This window comes from Dreissena polymorpha, chromosome 13 (genome assembly GCF_020536995.1).
Source record: "Dreissena polymorpha isolate Duluth1 chromosome 13, UMN_Dpol_1.0, whole genome shotgun sequence".
Lineage (NCBI taxonomy): Eukaryota > Metazoa > Mollusca > Bivalvia > Myida > Dreissenidae > Dreissena > Dreissena polymorpha.
In genome coordinates this window covers 24,598,995-24,619,035 of record NC_068367.1, presented here as the reverse complement: position 1 = coordinate 24,619,035, position 20,041 = coordinate 24,598,995, and the positions used below count along the sequence as shown (strand labels likewise).

Genomic DNA, 20,041 nt, shown 5'->3' with positions numbered 1-20,041 from the left:
TTCAATGTTTTATTCCCAGACATCGCATACTAGTTTCGTGTACACCAAAAGATGATATTTTTGGAAAATGACGCAATAAGTATGTCATGTTATGACGCCATCAATAAGCTGAATCATTATACGGATGGCGAAAACTTATGTCCCTTGACTAGATCTAAAGGTTGAAGGTCGTATAATTTTAAAGCTAAAGTTTTCTCGACTAGAGATTTCTTATGAAAAATCATTCAGTGGTTAATTAAAAAGTAGTCCTTGCACGCGACAGGTGTATTCAACAAGTTGGGATACAGGCTAGTTTATTCCATGAGGTGTTATACCGTCAATGTCGGTATAAAAATGGGATAAATGGTACATCTATCTCACTTGGCCGCTTGTTTTTTATGGCTAATTTATATGATATACATTATACACTTGAGCTCTTGTTTGTTTAGGTAAATGTATACAGTATTTATAGTACTCTTGAGCTCTTCTTTCTTCAGGACAATGTTTAAAGTATATTTAGTACACTTGAAGCTTTTTTCTTGAGAACCATGTGATTGGTACACCTAGTAAACTTATGCATTTTTTTGCTGCAGGACAATGTGTACAGTATATCTAAAACACTTGAACACTTGTTTCTTAGTCACAATTTATACTGTATTTCTAGTACACTTGATCACTTGTTTCAGCTGATAGAGTACCTACAGACTCAGCAGAACAGTGGCCTTATCTGGGGGTGTCGCCATGACAGCACCGGGGGACAGAAGTGCTTTGAGTACCTCAATAAACAGACAGAGTTTCTGTGCGACAGACATGAGCCCATCTCACGTGAGGTACTCTGAAAGAGTTGAAAAAAAAAAATATCTTGTTACTGATAGTTTACATGTAGTTGTAATTAAGGACTGTCGTGTATTGTCAGGGTGCAGGATCACATGACTTTGTTGGGAAGTTGCTGGAAGTAAACACAACAATAAGTGCTGCTTTTTTTCCAAATAACTTTTTTAAACAATTTTTCTGAAGAATTTCAACTAATGCATAAAAGACAAATTTTTAAGCTGCTAATGGCAATGTGAAATACACCAGAATTACTTTATTTTATAAGCATGTGTTCTTGTTAAAAAATTCCATGTATAAAGCATGACTATGGTTAACGTAATGTGAACTTTTTTCACTGATTTCAGAAGTATTCAAGGATGTATTCTTATAGCTTAAGATATCCGTTTAAACTGCAAGAAAAACTGTCTTATGCGCTAAAGACTTGTGCAAATGTATTTCAATAACTTGCCATATTTGCACAAATAAAGTTCTTAACAGTGTGTTTACATTCTGTCCAGCCCGTGTGTAAATCAATGAAAACCCCATTTATTCTGCACCCTGTTGTCCTGGTCACAATTTTGATTATCTTGATGTTATAACTGACCTGTTTTAATGCCAAATTCTCATTATTCCTAGCATTATTCTGATTATCATGCAAAATATATCTGATATGATTTCCTTTTGAACTTAATAATGCCTTAATGTAGCAATATTTTTACCAGTGCATTTATTTCTTATGGTAATAAACACACTTTTATTTTAGTAAAAATAATATCTCAGGTGCAAAACATAAGTGCCATATGAGTTTACTTAGCTGAGTTTACTAGCATGATGTTTGTATAACAGAGTAATTTCATAACTGTCTGCTGGACTGCCATGCCGTATGGGTCTTTAAATGCAATTCTTTTTGGCTTCATTCAGAAAATGAGTAAAATTAAATTTCAATCTATTGCAGATGTGTATGCGGATCAATAATGTGTTCTTCATGACATCATGTCTGGAATTGTTCCATCGTAGACTGGGTGCTGTGTTTTCCTTGTCGGGAGACCTGTCAGCAACCAGCACTAGGAACATAGTCCAGTCCTCCAATAGTCACTACATGCTACGCAGCGGTAAGTTCATCATTTTTTAACCTATCATTCGAGGAAGAGAGTTGTCAAGTACTGGCATAACTATCTCTGCTTCTTTTATGCCGCCGAAGGAGCGCATATAGTGATCGGACTGTCCGTCCGTCTGTCCGTCACACTTTGCGTTTAGGTATCAAAATATTCTCATAACTTCTATGTCGCTTCAGATAGCAATTTCATATTTGACATGCATGTGTATATGGACAAGGCAAATTTTGACCCCTGTTACCTTGACCTTGAACTTAGGGTCCGCGTTTAGGTTTCGAACTCTGCATTTAGGTTTGTAAAAAAGCTCTAACTTCTATCAAGCGTTTATAGGGGGCATAAGTCATCCTATGGTGACAGCTCTTGTTAGCTCACCTGAGCACAACGTGCTCATGGTGAGCTTTTGTGATCGCCTTTTGTCCGTCGTCCGTTGTTATTCCTGCGTTGTCCGTTGTGCGACGTCAACTTTTGCCTTGTTCACTCTCTAGAGGCCCCGTTTCCCGTTTGTTTCCACGTATAGTGCGCAGTGTTTTACCTCCAAAATTCAAATTAAAAAGCTGGTGCGCGCTATACATTGATACAACGCTATCCTGGCTGCTAAATTGGTAAAAAATATGTTGTGTAATCGTAAATAATCAAAATGGCCGCCATGTTTTTTTCCAGAAATCTACCACCCTATAATAGTACAGACTGAGGGGACATTGTCGAAACAAAAAGAAGTCGCTACTGGTAGATATGAATGTGGTAGAAGAAGTTTGGTGGAAAAACAAATTTGTTTGAATAAACTTGCGGACATTTCTTTGTTTGTGTTTTTACACTTCTTTATCGATGAATTCCAATGGGGATTGTTGTCGACATTCCGGAGAGCAGGCAAGGGTAGGTGTGAACGAGGTCTTTTTTGCGGGTAACGGTAGGTGTGATAGGGAGTCATTTTGCACTTCGTCATTGGCAGATGTTATTGAGTAATATGTGCCACGACTTGTTAAGACGCTAATTGACATTTGAGGCACTAATTGTCACTTGAGAACGTGAAGATATGCGATTGCATTTTGTGTGTATAAATATTGAACGTTCAACAGTGGTGTACCTCAACAACTGTATCCCTGTCTCCCATGCGACATTCAAATTTACCGGTAATGCCCATGCTTTCCCCGAGGAAAAATCACACGATGTACACTAATTCTTATTTTCTCATGTTTTTCACGAAATGCACGTGGACTGTTAATCTTTTGCTAGAAAATTACAAAATTGTCAGAAAAGTATACTGCTATGCAACCCATGCTCCTTATCATAATGACGCTTCCTATTTTGAATGCTTAAGCTTTCCAATGCCCCGGATTATTGGATTGTGCAATAGTAAAATGGCGGCCATTTTTGGTCCGATTTGGTGGTTTTATTGTCTTTAAAAAAAAAATTCTCTATTTTTGCATTTAAAAAATAGCCTGCGCGCTATACACGGGAGCGCGCTATACGTGGAAACCTACGGTATTGTCCAATCTTAATGAAATATGGTTAGAAGATTGGTTTCAATGATATCTTGGATGAGTTCGAAAATGGTTACGTTTGCTTGAAAAACATGGTTGCCAAGGGGCGGGGCATTTTTCCTTATATGGCTATATATGGCTATAGTAAAATCTTGTTAACACTCTAGAGGCCACATTTATTGTCTGATCTTCATGAAACTTGGTCAGAAGATTAATCCCAATAATATCTTGGACGAGTTCGAAAATGATGCCGGTTGGTTGAAAAACATGGCTGCCAGGGGGCGGGACATTTTTCCTTATATGCCTATAGTAAGACCTTGTTAACACTCTAGAGGCCACATTTATTTTCTGATCTTCATGAAACTTGCTCTGAAGATTTGTCCCACTGATATCTTGGATGAGTTCATAAATGGTAACCTTTGCTTGAAAAACATGGCTGCCAGAGGCGGGGCATTTTTCCTAATATGGCTATATATTGCTTTAGTAAAATCTTGTTAACACTCTAGAGGCCACATTTATTGTCCAATCTTAATGAAACTTGGTCAGAAGATTCATCCCAATAATATCTTGGAAGAGTTCAAAAATGATGCCAGTTGGTTGAAAAACATGGCCGCTAGGGGGCGGGGCATTTTTACTTATATGGCTATAGTCAAACCTTGTTAACACTCTTAAACGCCACATTTATTGTCCAATCTTGATGAAATTTGGTCAGAAGATTTGTCTTAATGATATCTTGGATGAGTTCGAAAATGGTTACGTTTGCTTGAATAACATGGCCGCCAAGGTGCGGGGCATTTTTCCTTATATGGCTATTTAAGGCTATAGTAAAATCTTGTTAACACTCTAGACGCCACATTTATAGTCTGATCTTCATGAAACTTGGTCAGAAGATTTATGCCGATATTATATTGGACGAGTTCAAAAATGATGCCGGTTGGTTAAAAAACATGGCTGCCAGGGGGCGGGGCATTTTTCCTTATAAGGCTATAGTAAAACCTTGATAACACTCTAGAGGCCACATTTATTTTCCGATCTTTGTGAAACTTGGTCAAAAGATTTGAACCAATAATATCTTGTTATCTCAGGTGAGCGACTTTGGGCCTTTCGGGCCCTCTTGTTTTTTTTTTACTTGATTGGCTCTGCTTAGTTAACTTGGTTAACTGACCATCATTATATGACTTAATACAATTAACTTCTTTATAAAAAAAATCCTTTCACAACTTTAATGCTTACAAATTATCAAATATCTAATATTGCAGACTTTGTGATGGTGGATGCATACACCTACAATCCGGCCAGTGACTACGATGAGGTGATGGAGACAGCCTCTCAGCTCTATCAGCCCCAGGGTGGGCCCGGTACTCCCCCAGGGGTCAGCACCATACATGTCACCAGCGCCATTGACGGGGAGAGGGACCATCTGATGGCTGTAGTGAGAGCCATGTGTAGGACTATGTCTTACAGGGTGAGAGTCATGTGTAGGACTATGGCTTACAGGATGAGAGTCATGTGAAAGACTATGGCTTACAGGATGAGAGTCATGTGAAGGACTATGGCTTACAGGATCAGAGTCATGTGAAGGACTATGGCTTACAGGGTGAGAGTCATGTGTAGAACTATGGCTTACAGGGTGAGAGCCATGTGTAGAACTATGGCTTACAGGGTGAGAGTCATGTGTAGAACTATGGCTTACAGGGTGAGAGCCATGTGTAGAACTATGGCTTACAGGGTGAGAGTCATGTGTAGGACTATGGCTTACAGGATGAGAGTGATGTGTAGGACTATGGCTTACAGGGTGAGAATCATGTGTAGGACTATGGCTTACAGGGTGAGAGCCATGTGTAGGACTATGACTTACAGGGTGAGAGTGATGTGTAGGACTATGGCTTACAGGATGAGAGTGATGTGTAGGACTATGGCTTACAGGGTGAGAGCCATGTGTAGGACTATGGCTTACAGGGTGAGAGTGATGTGTAGGACTATGGCTTACAGGGTGAGAGTGATGTGTAGGACTATGGTTTACAGGGTGAGAGCCATGTGTAGGACTATGGCTTACAGGATGAGAGCCATGTGTAGGACTATGGCTTACAGGGTGAGAGCCATGTGTAGGACTATGACTTACAGGATGAGAGTGATGTGTAGGACTATGGCTTACAGGATGAGAGTGATGTGTAGGACTATGACTCACAGGGTGAGAGCCATGTGTAGAACTATGGCTTACATGGTGAGATAGATGTGTAGGACTATGGCTTACAGGGTGAGAATAATGTGTAGGACTATGGCTTACAGGGTGATAGTCATGTGTAGGACTATGGCTTACAGGGTGAGAGTCATGTGTAGGACTATGGCTTACAGGGTGAGAGTGATGCGAAGGACTATGGCTTACAGGGTGAGAGTGATGTGTAGGACTATGACTCACAGGGTGAGAGTGATGTGTAGGACTATGACTTACAGGGTGAGAGCCATGTGTAGGACTATGGCTTACAGGGTGAGAGTCATGTGTAGGACTATGGCTTACAGGTTGAGAGTGATGTGTAGGATTATGACTTACAGGATGAGAGTGATGTGTAGGACTATGGCTTACAGGGTGAGAGTGATGTGTAGGATTATGACTTACAGGGTGGGAGTGATGTGAAGGACTATGGCTTACAGGATGAGAGTGATGTGTAGGACTATGACTCACAGGGTGAGAGTCATGTGTAGGACTATGGCTTACAGGGTGAGAGTGATGTGTAGGACTATGGCTTACAGGGTGAGAGCAATGTGTAGGACTATGACTCACAGGGTGAGAGCCATGTGTAGGACTATGACTTACAGGGTGAGAGTCATGTGTAGGACTATGGCTTACAGGGTGAGAGTGATGTGTAGGACTATGGCTTACAGGGTGAGAGTCATGTGTAGGACTATGACTCACAGGGTGAGAGCCATGTGTAGGACTATGACTCACAGGGTGAGAGCCATGTGTAGGACTATGGCTTACAGGGTGAGAGTGATGTGTAGGACTATGGCTTACAGGATGAGAGTCATGTGTAGGACTATGGCTTACAGGGTGAGAGTCATGTGTAGGACTATGACTTACAGGGTGAGAGCCATGTGTAGGACTATGACTTACAGGGTGAGAGCCATGTGTAGGACTATGGCTTACAGGTTGAGAGTCATGTGTAGGACTATGGCTTACAGGATGAGAGTCATGTGTAGCACTATAGCTTACAGGGTGAGAGTCATGTGTAGGACTATGGCTTAACAGGGTGAGAGTCATGTGTAGGACTATGGCTTACAGGGTGAGAGCCATGTGTAGGACTATGGCTTACAGGTTGAGAGTCATGTGTAGGACTATGGCTTACAGGATGAGAGACATGTGTAGGACTATGGCTTACAGGGTGAGAGTCATGTGTAGGACTATGGCTTACAGGGTGAGAGTAATGTGTAGGACTATGGCTTACAGGGTGAAAGTCATGTGTAGGATTATGACTTACAGGATGAGAGTCATGTGTAGGACTATGGCTTACAGGGCAAGGGCCATGTGTAGGACTATGGCTTACAGGGTGAGAGCCATGTGTAGAACTATGGCTTACAGGATGAGAGTGATGTGTAGGACTATGACTTACAGGGTGAGAGTCATGTGTAGGACTATGACTCACAGGGTGAGAGTCATGTGTAGGACTATGGCTTACAGGGTGAGAGTCATGTGTAGGACTATGGCTTACAGGGTGAGAGTCATGTGAAGATGGCTTACAGGGTGAGATCCATGTGTACAACTATAGCTTACAGGGTGAGAGTCATGTGTAGGACTATTGCTTAACATGGTGAGAGTCATGTGTAGGACTATGGCTTACAGGGTGAGAGCCATGTGTAGGACTATGGCTTACAGGTTGAGAGTCATGTGTAGGACTATGGCTTACAGGATGAGAGTCATATGTAGGACTATGGCTTACAGGGTGAGAGTCATGTGTAGGACTATGGCTTACAGGGTGAGAGTCATGTGTAGGACTATGGCTTACAGGGTGAGAGCCATGTGTAGGGCTATGGCTTACAGGGTGAGAGCCATGTGTAGGACTATGGCTTACAAGGTGCGAGCCATGTGTAGGACTATGGCTTACAGGGTGAGAGTCATGTGTAGGACTATGGCTTACAGGATGAGAGTCATATGTAGGGCTATGGCTACAGGATGAGAGTGATGTGTCGGGCTATGGCTTACAGGGTAAGAGTCATGTGTAGGACCATGGCTTACAGGGTGAGAGTCATGTGTAGGACTATGGCTTACAGGGTGAGAGTCATGTGTAGGACTATGGCTTACAGGGTGATAGTCATGTGTAGGACTATGGCTTACAGGGTGAGAGCAATGTGTAGGACTATGGCTTACAGGATGAGAGTGATATGTATGACTATGGCTTACAGGGTGAGAGCCATGTGTAGGACTATGGCTTACAGGGTGAGAGTCATGTGTAGAACTATGGCTTACAGGGTGAGAGCCATGTGTAGATCTATGGCTTACAGGATGAGAGTCATGTGTGGGACTATGGCTTAACAGGGTGAGAGTCATGTGTAGGACTATGGCTTACAGGGTGAGAGCCATGTGTAGGACTATGGCTTACAGGTTGAGAGTCATGTGTAGGACTATGGCTTACAGGATGAGAGACATGTGTAGGACTATGGCTTACAGGGTGAGAGTCATGTGTAGGACTATGGCTTACAGGGTGAGAGTCATGTGTAGGACTATGGCTTACAGGGTGAGAGTCATGTGTAGGATTATGACTTACAGGATGAGAGTCATGTGTAGGACTATGGCTTACAGGGCAAGGGCCATGTGTAGGACTATGGCTTACAGGGTGAGAGCCATGTGTAGAACTATGGCTTACAGGATGAGAGTGATGTGTAGGACTATGACTTACAGGGTGAGAGTCATTTGTAGGACTATGACTCACAGGGTGAGAGTCATGTGTAGGACTATGGCTTACAGGGTGAGAGTCATGTGTAGGACTATGGCTTACAGGGTGAGAGTCATGTGAAGATGGCTTACAGGGTGAGATCCATGTGTAGAACTATGGCTTACAGGATGAGAGTCATGTGTAGGACTATGGCTTACAGGGTGAGAGTCATGTGTAGGACTATGGCTAACAGGATGAGAGTGATGTGTATGGCTATGGCTTACAGGGTGAGAGTCATGTGTAGAACTATGGCTTACAGGGTGAGAGTCATGTGTATGACTATGGCTTACATGGTGAGAGTCATGTGTAGGACTATGGCTTAACAGAGTGAGAGCCATGTGTAGGACTATGGCTTACAGGGTGAGAGTCATGTGTAGGACTATGGCTTAACAGGGTGAGAGTCATGTGTAGGACTATGGCTTACAGGGTGAGAGCCATGTGTAGGACTATGGCTTACAGGTTGAGAGTCATGTGTAGGACTTTGGCTCACAGGATGAGAGTCATGTGTAGGACTATGGCTTACAGGGTGAGAGTCATGTGAAGGACTATGGCTTACGGGGTGAGAGTCATGTGTAGGACTATGGCTTACAGGGTGAGAGCCATGTGTAGGGCTATGGCTTACAGGGTGAGAGCCATGTGTAGGACTATGGCTTACAAGGTGCAAGCCATTTGTAGGACTATGGCTTACAGGGTGAGAGTCATGTGTAGGACTATGGCTTACAGGATGAGAGTCATATGTAGGGCTATGGCTACATGATGAGAGTGATGTGTAGGTCTATGGCTTACAGGGTGAGAGTCATGTGTAGGACTATGGCTTACAGGATGAGAGTCATGTGTAGGACTATGGCTTACAGGGTGAGAGTCATGTGTATGACTATGTATTACAGGGTGATAGTCATGTGTAGGACTATGGCTTACAGGGTGAGAGCCATGTGTAGGACTATGGCTTACAGGATGAGAGTGATATGTATGACTATGGCTTACAGGGTGAGAGCCATGTGTAGGACTATGGCCTTCAGGGTTAGAGTCATGTGTTGGACTATGGCCTTCAGGATGAGTGTCATGTGTAGGACTATGGCTTACAGAATGATAGTCATGTGTAGGGCTATGGCTTACAGGATGAGAGTCATGTGTAGGACTATGGCTTACAGGATGAGAGTCGTGTGTAGGACTATGACTTACAGGGTGAGAGTCATGTGTAGGACTATGGCTTACAGGATGAGAGTCATGTGTAGGACTATGACTTACATGATAAGAGTCATGTGTAGGACTATGTCAAAAATCACAAAATGCATATTTGTTGTCATCATTTGTTAAATCTATTTTATTTGTCAAAAACAATACTAAAATTATTGTATACATGTACAATATTTGATGTAAATATAACATCAAAGGTATAATTTGAGATAAGTACTTATATTTATGCATACAATGTTTTGTTATTTAATATAATTCTGGATAACCTCTTATGTAAATGAAATTGTATTCTACATGTCAACATGTTCATTTTTGCCCAGTCATCATGAAACTTGGTCAAAAGATTGGTTTCATCGATATCTCAGATGAGTTTGAAAATGGTCTAGATTGGTGTAAAAACATGGCTGCCAGGAGGTGGGGCAGTTTTCTCTATGTGTGTATAGTGAAAACATGTAAACACTCTAGAAGTCATATTTTTGGTCCAATTGCCATGAAATTTGGTCAGAAGATTTGTTTACTGGACGACGGATTAGTTCGAAAATGGTTTGGATCGGTAAAAAAAACATGGCGTCCAGGGGGGGTGTCTTTTTCCTTATATTTATGTAGTAAATAAGCTTGTGAACACTCTAGAAGTCACATTTTTTGCCTAATCAGCATGACATTTGTCAAAACATTAGTTATGTGGATATCTTGGATGAGTTCGAAAATGGTTGTGATCATTTGAAAAAAATGGCCGCCAGGGGGTGGGCCAGTTTTCTCTATATCTATATAGTGAAAACATGTGAACAGTCTATAAGACACATTTTTTGCCCAATCTTTATGAAATTTGGTCAGCACATTTGTTTCCTTGATACAACAGTTGAGTTCAAAAATGGTTCGGACCAGTAAAAAAAACATGGCCACCAGGGGGGAGGGTCTTTTTCCTTATATTTATATAGTAAAAAAAGCTTGTGAACACTCTAGAAGTCACATTTATTGTCCAATCATCATTAAACTTGGTCAAAACATTGGTTTTATGGATATCTTGTAATGATATCTAGGCAGAGTTCTTTTATGGTTGTGGTCTGTTGAAAAACATGGCTTTAAATGGCTTTATAGTGTAACCTTGTTTACACTCTACTAAGAAATTACCAATGTACGCGTTGTATGAAACTTATGCATATTATGATATTCATGATCTCCATGCATTCAACTGAATATTAATTCTGCTGATAAGATATACAGTTAAATTGCCAATTTTTTTATTATTTATTTTTGTTTCTTTCTGAAGAGGATTATAATGTTGATGATTGGTTGGGGATGAAGTGCAACAAACATATTTGCCATCTGCAAACCCTTATCAAATATTCTCAAAATTTTAAGTAGTAATATTGATTTCACAGAAAATTACTGAGGGGAGAAACAACTGTATATAATTTGAATTGTGTTTGACCTCCAATCATAAATGTATGGCTTGTCAGGAATGCACTCTTATATTTTGTAGCGGATCCGTGGTCTAGTGGTAACACACTGGCTTCACAATCCAGAGATCGCTGGTTCGATCCCCCGCTGCACCTAACCTACTTACTCGTCTTTCGCATGAGACGTTAAACCGAGGTGCAGTGTACTAGGTGCTATACACCGGGCACTAAAAGACCCAGGGTCACCTCTGGAACGGGGTGTCTCCTGTATCTTGCACTATCCCCCGTAACCAACTAACAAGTCTTTCTGGGGGCGATGGCCATATGGGAGACAATCCCGGTGCACTGGATAAAAAACAAAAACAACAACAACTCTTATATTTCTCCAATGATCCCATTCATCTACCTGCTTATCAGCAACTAATTAATTCTCTATTGACTGTGTCTAAATTCAGTTAAGAGTCAGGCCCCAAATTCCTGTGCTGGCCACTTTTCACACATTTTGTTGCATGTAATTTAATGACGGCATAGCAATGAAATAACCATTAGCCATAGCAGGTACCTCATTATCTCTGACAGTTGCTTGATGCCTAACCCCTTGTTTACAGCCCTTTGCAGTGAACAGCATGGAACAGCAATTGCTATACAGTGCTATCATTATAGAGATAAACACATAAATACATCTGTCTGGCATTTATTTTCGTATAAAAATCAGCATGCTGACTGCATAAAAAGAACAGATTACAACATTGAAGCAAGCTCTTGAAATAGCAAAATTATGTACTAATATATTTCCAAGAAAGGTTTATACAATATATATAAATTTAATGGGCATGGTATTTCATATTTCTTAGCTTTAAGTACAGTGATGCCTGTTTGAACTTACTCAATATGGCTATTATTTAACTTATAACTATCACAAAGTACGTAAAAATATCCCTTACAGCTTAGGCAAAAACTGTTGTCCAATTTCAATTATATTGATCAACAAAAAATAGATTGAAATATTCTCCAACTTTACTGTTGAACATTTATTTACAAAAAACTATCGTGTCTACATGTACACATATCATATCACAGATATACTTTGTTCAAGAATTAAAGAGATAGAGAAAATGTACTTAAAACCAACTTTTTGCGATACTTATGCTATTAAATAGCAGCTTGTATTTGAGAATAAATTTCACAATTAAAATGCATTTTAGTTTTGCATTGGTTGTAAATCAAGAGTAGAAGCATAGAGGAATTGTTTAAAAACAACACTTACAAATGTGAACAATTAACAAAAAATAACTCTTAAATGAAGTATGAAAATTCATTTTAAATCATAAATACAGATTGTTATACAAAAGTCATGTAGGCCTACATGGATGATATGTGAAATACAGTATTATGTGAAAGTCAGAAATACCATTATTCTTATTAATGTTATATACAGATGTCATGTATGATATGTGAAATGCAGTATTACTTGAAAATCAGAGTATCATTGTTCTAAATAACTTTGAATGCAAAAACAGTGAAAACGTATTTTAATAATAGAGCACACCAAGTCTGTACCACCGCCTGTCTGCTCAGCACTCGTCCTCTTTTGAAGATTTTACACTAAATAATGGAACTATAAAGCGCAAGTTAAGTATGTACGCCCGTCTGTATGATGTACTTCTATTATTTTGAACTCCACCTTCCCAGAATAGTTTAGTTCGTTTGGGTCTCAGGTGAGCGCCTTAGGGCCCATGGCCCTCTTGTTATAATTGTCCTCAATGTCATCCAGTCATTATACTAATGTGTTCCAGCTGAACCTGTTTGTATCGGACGCCCTGTCGGTGCTGCTATTGCTGAAGGCGCCCGATGTCCCAGTGGAGGCAGGACTGAGCCCGCTCACTGAGTTCCTCTCCAACTACATCCACGCCCTCAGGGGCTGGCTCTACAAGGACTGCTTCAGACGCGTCTTAGAGTGCCTCTGGATCTTCATTGTGCAGGTATGTGGTGCTGTTTAGAGCTCAATTCAACCCCAATCAGAACATTATGTTGCAGGTGTTTGTAATTAAATGGGTTATGTGTAGTCGCATATTAAAATTTCATAGTCCTATCAGGATCTCCTCATTTCATTACAGAGTTGTATATATCATAATAATATTATGAGTCTTTTTAAGGCACTCATACATAGTTATGTAATTATAATATTACATATTATATATTATAAAAGTCTTTTAAAGCACCCATGCATAGTTATGTAAGTATAATATCATGTTTTATGTATTTACTTAAATAAGTAAACACATGATGTTGGAAAAATGTGAGAACGTAATAGTATGTTGTTTACAATATGATATTTATTTATTGCATTCAAAGCTAATATTGTACCACAGCCTTCTTTGTGCTGTAGTAATTGTACAATGATTTTTTTTTTTGCCCCCGGATCAAATGATTGGGGGTATATTGTTTTTGGCCTGTCTGTCTGTCTGTCTGTCTGTCATTCTGTGGAAAACTTTAACCTTGGTTTAACTTTTGCAATAACTTTTGCAATATTGAAGATAGCAACATGATATTTGGCATTCATGTGTATCTCATGGAGCTGCACATTTTGAGTGATGAAAGGTCAAGGTCTTTCTTCAAGATGAAAGGTCAAACAAAATTTAAGGGAAGTAACAAGCTTTAAAGGGAGATAATTTCTATTTATCATTTGGCTGGTACAGATCATTTTTACAAGGGAAGTAATATTTTTTAAAGGGATAAAATTAAAAAATCTTCAATTTAAGTGTTGCAGAAGGCGGCATTGTGTTTTTGACAAACACATCTCTTGTTGTTAATTGGAAGTTGAGAGAGAATCATGAATTTGTATATAAACTATAACAAGTTACATTAATAAAGCGTAATGTACATGAATGCATGTTGTTGAAAGTTTATAAAAACAAACTTGCTATTAATTAAATCTTTTTTAAACAGGATTTTGAGACCGAGCTTCAAACTATGGAAAGAACAGACAAGGACAGCATGGCATTCAGTCAACTCCTCCTTCAGGCATTGGCGGTGTGCCAGATTACAACCTTCTTCATTATATGAGACGCGTTCTGAGAAAACTGGGCATAATGCATGTGCGTAAAGTGTCGTCCCAGATTAGCCTGTGCAGTCCACACAGGCTAATCAGGGACGACATTTTCCACCTAAATTGGATTTTTGCTAAGAAGAGACTTCATTTAAACGAAAAATATCATAAATCGGAAAGTGTCGTCCCTGATTAGCCTGTGCACACTGCACAGGCTAATCTGGGATGACACTTTACACACAAGCATTATGCCCAGTTTTCTTAGAACACTTCTCATATCAATTATATCAATCTTTATCACGAAATTCAATGAAGTTTTTTGTTTTGATTCTTAATTCTTATCAGTGTAGAGCGTCTTAGAAAGACATGTAAAATAGTAAATATAGGAAATGCTGCCTGAATAATTTGTTTCAAATCAGAAACTTCAATGAAAAAAGCAATAAAACATATTTTACCATTAACATCTCTACATTTTACAATTATGATTTTTTTTCGTTCATATGTTAAGCATTTATCTTGAAATGGGTTTTACCAATACAGTTTGCTTGAATTGGCTTGTTTCTTCTATTGACAGTGTCTGTTGAAATTTATGAACAATCAACATGCAAGCTTACAGAAAGAGCTACTTTTATCACAAGCTGTAAGTAAAGATGTTTTTCTTTTTAATAATCTGAGTCTGTATTAATGACTAATTGATTCTGTGTAATTTCTTACCATGATAAAACTCCACTTATACCTGAATTATTGAGACTAGAAATTAAACTAGTAGTACCATGGACACCGACGCTCCTGCTATGTTTCACAGGATACCCAAGCGAGTGTTGTTCACTACTCAGAATGATAATAGCTAGTATAGCATATATATACTTGTCCTATGTAACTGTTGCTATACCTAAAGTGTATTTAACATACGAGCTGCGTTCTGAGAAAACTGGGCTTAATGCAAGTGCGTAAAGTGTCATCCCGCTTTTATGGCATTTTTAGTTTCAAGGAAGTCCCTCCTTACCGAAAATCCAGTTAAGGGGGAAAGTGTCGTCCCTGATAAGCCTGTGCAGACTACAAGGCTAATCTGGGATGACACTTTACGCACATGCATTAAGCCCAGTTTTCTCATAACGCGGCTCATATGTATACGATTTCTGGTCCCCTAGGATGATGTATCCTTCAAGCTCAGTCTCTACGCCATGCCCATAGAGCAGTTGGCAGCCCTCTACAGAAGCCTCAGTCAAGATGTAAGTTGTGAGCACTACTTTTAAAGGGACCTGTTCACGTTTTGGGAAATCAGATTCCCAAATGTTCGTTGTAGTTATGATATTTGTGAGGAAACAGTAATACTGAACATTTATATGCTCTAAATATACGTTAGAGGCATCTTTTGACGATTTAAAACCCTGAAAAATTTCAAGCATTGCAACGCGAAACAATTGCATAATTTGGAGAGTTCTGGTGTTGTCATTATATTTTGTGACACTACAAGGATTGCTTATATAAAGTATAAAATACATCAGTCATTGCATGAGCACAGATAGCCGAGTGGTCTAAGAGTTAGACTTTTACTCCAGGGGTCAGTGGTTGGAGCCCAGATGAGGGTTACTTTTTTTTCTTTCTTTAATTGTATTCTTGTTTTTTACTTGAGATTTTTAGATCGATTGTTTTCATTTATCAATATAAAGCATTTAATGACAAACTTGAATACCTGCCAAAATCTGTGAAAAGTTCCATTTAATATCTGTTTGGGCCCATGAATACAATTGCCCATATTGCCACTGGTCTGCATTGTTCTTAAATATTTCACCACCCCCATCCCACTTAAAAAAAGGAGAAAAGATATGGAACAAGCAAAATAAGCTATTGGTGTTTATCAACAAGTAAGTTCTGAACAAAGTTCTGAACATTTGCTGTTATTTAAAAAGAAGAAAAGGAATATTACATGATTGTGGTGTTCTGATGGTTTATATGGCATGAGTTGTTTTTATGTCCCCCACTATAGTAATGGGGGACATATTGTTTTTGCCCTGTCTGTTGGTTGGTCTGTTGGTCTGTTGGTTGGTTGGTTGGTTGGTTGGTTGGTTGGTTGGTTGGTTGGTTGGTTGGTTGGTTTGCACCAACTTTAACATTTGCAATAACTTTTGCAATATTAAAGATAGCAACTTGATATTTGGCATGCATATGTATCTCATGGAGCTGCACATTTTGAGTGGTGAAAGGTCAAGGTCATCCTTCAAGGTCAAAGGTCAAATATATGGGTCAAAATCGCTCATTTAATGTACACTTTTGCAGTATTTCAATATTCAAGATAGCAACTTGATATTTGGCATGCATGTGTATCTCATGCAGCTGCACATTTTGAGTGGTGAAAGGTCAAGGTCAAGGTCATCCTTCAAGGTCAGATGTCAAATATATGTGGCCAAAATCGCTCATTTTATGAGTACTTTTGCAATAATGAAGAGCAAATTGATATTTGGCATGCATGTGTATCTCATAGAGCTGCACATTTTGAGTGGTGAAAGGTCAAGGTCATCCTTCAAGGTCAGAGGTCAAATATATGTAGCCCAAATTGCTTATTTTATGAATACTTTTGCAAAATTGAAGATTGTAACTTGATATTTGGCATGCATGTGTATCTCATGGAGCTGCACATTTTGAGTGGTGAAAGGTCAAGGTCATCCTTCAAGGTCAAATATATTGGTCAAAATTGCTCAGGTAATGTCACTTCTGCAATATTGAAGCTAGCAATTTTATATTTGAAATGCATGTGTATCTCATGGAGCTGCACATTTTGAGTGGTGAAGGGTCAAGGTCATCCTTCAAGGTCAAACATCATATAGGGGTCAAGGTCATCCTTCAAGGTCAAACATCATATAGGGGGACATTGTGTTTCACAAACACTTCTTGTTATGATATTGTATTTCAAAGCCTGTAGGGCGAGTGAAACCCAATTTCAAGCAATGTGTGCGATATAAACCATTGGGACACCACAGCCACGAAATAATCAATTTGTTATAAGCCTTTTTACTATCAAAAACAACATCACAAGCAAGGCATTATATTAAACTACACGAATGTTGATATGCTATCATGACATCATTATGATGGGTAGATTAATAAAGTAGTTCAATATTAGGGTTTTCTCAGCTGTAGAGAATCTGATTTCACACTTTGAGATATGGTTTTCTGTATTTCATACCAAAAATACAGCAGTATTTTTGTCGGACTATCTATAATCATATCATAAAATATAATATTACTTAGATGTGCAAAGACAACGAATATTAACTTAAGTATTATTTCTTGATTTTCATAAATGGCTCTTCCCATATGCACCAGGAACAAACAAGTATTCCATAAACAAATCTTTGTTTAAGAATTACTCCAGATAAATGTTGAAACACAGACTAATTATCCTTTCCCACTCAGAAGCAAAATGAAATGGATATATGCAACCAGTATAAAACCAGAACAGCCTGCAAGTAACTCACAATCTGTTCAGGTTTTATGCTGTTTTTTGCTCATCAGTATCTGATGGCTAAAAGTGAAAACTTGAATCTAGAAAGAAAGGTCATTAATTTAATTTGATTTTCTAAGGAACAACAAGTGAATCTTAATGCATATCTGAAAGGTAAAGAGTAAACTCTTTCATATTCAAGAGCACAAGTTCAGACTCAAGCAGCACAGACTCCATGTATGAAACCGTTCTCCTTGTGAGACAGAGACTCAAGTGTGACCTGCAGAGGTACAAGAAGGGGTTCAGTGGATCAGAACTCATACACTGGATCCTCTCCAACATCGGCTTGTTTGAGAACCTAGGTATGTACTCGATATGACCCTACTTCTAGAGAAAACTTGTTTGAGAACCTAGGTAAGTACTTGATATGAGCCTACTTCAAGAGAAAACTTGGCTGAGAACCTAGGTATGTACTTGATATGAGCCTATTTCTAGAGAAAACTGGTTTGAGAACCTAGGTATGTACTTGATATGAGCTTACTTCTAGAGAAAACTTGTTTGAGAACCTAGGTATGTACTTGATATGAGCCTACTTCAAGAGAAAACTTGGCTGAGAACCTAGGTATGTACTTGATATGAGCCTATTTCTAGAGAAAACTTGTTTGAGAACCTAGGTATGTACTTGATGTGAGCCTATTTCTAGAGAAAACTTGGCTGATAACCTAGGTACATGTATGTGTGTACTTGATATGAGCTTACTTCTAGAGAAAACTTGGCTGAGAACCTAGGTATGTAATTGATATGAGCCTATTTCTAGAGAAAACTTGGCTGAGAACCTAGGTATGTACTTGATATGAGCTTACTTCTAGAGAAAACTTGGCTGAGAACCTAGGTATGTACTTGATATGAGCTTACTTCTAGAGAAAACTTGGCTGAGAACCTAGGTATGTACTTGATATGAGCTTACTTCTAGAGAAAACTTGGCTGAGAACCTAGGTATGTACTTGATATGAGCTTACTTCTAGAGAAAACTTGTTTGAGAACCTAGGTATGTACTTGATATGAGCTTACTTCTAGAGAAAACTTGGCTGAGAACCTAGGTATGTACTTGATATTAGCCTACTTCTAGAGAAAACTTGGCTGAGAACCTAGGTATGTACTTGATATGAGCTTACTTCTAGAGAAAACTTGGCTGAGAACCTAGGTATGTTCTTGATATGAGCTTACTTCTAGAGAAAACTTGGCTGAGAACCTAGGTATGTACTTGATATGAGCCTATTTCTAGAGAAAACTTGGCTGAGAACCTAGGTATGTACTTGATATGAGCTTACTTCTAGAGAAAACTTGGCTGAGAACCTAGGTATGTACTTGATATGAGCTTACTTCTAGAGAAAACTTGGCTGAGAACCTAGGTATGTACTTGATATGAGCCTACTTCTAGAGAAAACTTGGCTTAATGCATTGCTTAACGTTTTGGTCCCATATTAGCCTTGTAATCTGCACAGGCTAATCAGGAACGACACTTTCCGCTGGACTGGATTTTTGTTCATGAGATACTTCTTTTTAAAAACAACAACATTAAAGCAAAAATTATTGTCCCTGATTAGTGTCTGCACAGGCTTATATTGTCCCTGATTAGTGTCTGCACAGGCTTATATTGTCCCTGATTAGTGTCTGCACAGGCTTATATTGTCCCTGATTAGTGTCTGCACAGGCTTATGTTGTCCCTGATTAGTGTCTGCACAGGCTTATGTTGTCCCTGATTAGTGTCTGCAAGGCTTATGTTGTCCCTGATTAGTGTCTGCACAGGCTTATATTGTCCCTGATTAGTGTCTGCACAGGCTTATGTTGTCCCTGATTAGTGTCTGCACAGGCTTATGTTGTCCCTGATTAGTGTCTGCACAGGCTTATGTTGTCCCTGATTAGTGTCTGCACAGGCTTATGTTGTCCCTGATTAGTGTCTGCACAGGCTTATGTTGTCCCTGATTAGTGTCTGCACAGGCTTATGTTGTCCCTGATTAGTGTCTGCACAGGCTTATGTTGTCCCTGATTAGTGTCTGCACAGGCTTATGTTGTCCCTGATTAGTGTCTGCACAGGCTTATATTGTCCCTGATTAGTGTCTGCATAGGCTTATGTTGTCCCTGATTAGTGTCTGCACAGGCTTATGTTGTCCCTGATTAGTGTCTGCACAGGCTTATATTGTCCCTGATTAGTGTCTGCACAGGCTTAGTGTCTGCACAGGCTTAGTGTCTGCACAGGCTAAGTGTCTGCACAGGCTTAGTGTCTGCACAGGCTTAGTGTCTGCACAGGCTTAGTGTCTGCACAGGCTTAGTGTCTGCACAGGCTTAGTGTATGCACAGGCTTAGTGTCTGCACAGGCTTAGTGTCTGCACAGGCTTATCTGGAACGACACTTCATGCACATGCACTAAGCCCAGTTTTTCCAGAACAAGACATATTCAATTAAATGTTAAAATCTATAAATATGTCTAAGACTTTGTTTGTGCGATTGATTTCTTGTTTCTTAAAATAAAAAATGCTACCGTGACATATACCTTGTCAAAGTATGTGAAAAGTTGTTTTTCAAAACAATAAAACATCATACGTGAAAAAATCTGCATCATCCAAACAATAT

At 39.4% G+C, this 20,041-nt stretch overlaps 1 protein-coding gene across 1 annotated transcript in view; it reads left to right on the top strand.

The window, feature by feature from the left end:
- Positions 1 to 20,041, top strand: part of LOC127856367 (uncharacterized) — a 69,077-nt gene that overhangs the window by 40,982 nt on the left and 8,054 nt on the right. The window contains exons 21-28 of the mRNA XM_052392512.1: positions 666 to 809; positions 1,748 to 1,904; positions 4,648 to 4,853; positions 12,710 to 12,895; positions 13,863 to 13,946; positions 14,537 to 14,602; positions 15,114 to 15,194; positions 17,610 to 17,769. Of these exons, the coding sequence (XP_052248472.1) occupies positions 666 to 809; positions 1,748 to 1,904; positions 4,648 to 4,853; positions 12,710 to 12,895; positions 13,863 to 13,946; positions 14,537 to 14,602; positions 15,114 to 15,194; positions 17,610 to 17,769 (1,084 nt within the window). The remainder of the gene's footprint in view (positions 1 to 665; positions 810 to 1,747; positions 1,905 to 4,647; positions 4,854 to 12,709; positions 12,896 to 13,862; positions 13,947 to 14,536; positions 14,603 to 15,113; positions 15,195 to 17,609; positions 17,770 to 20,041) is intronic.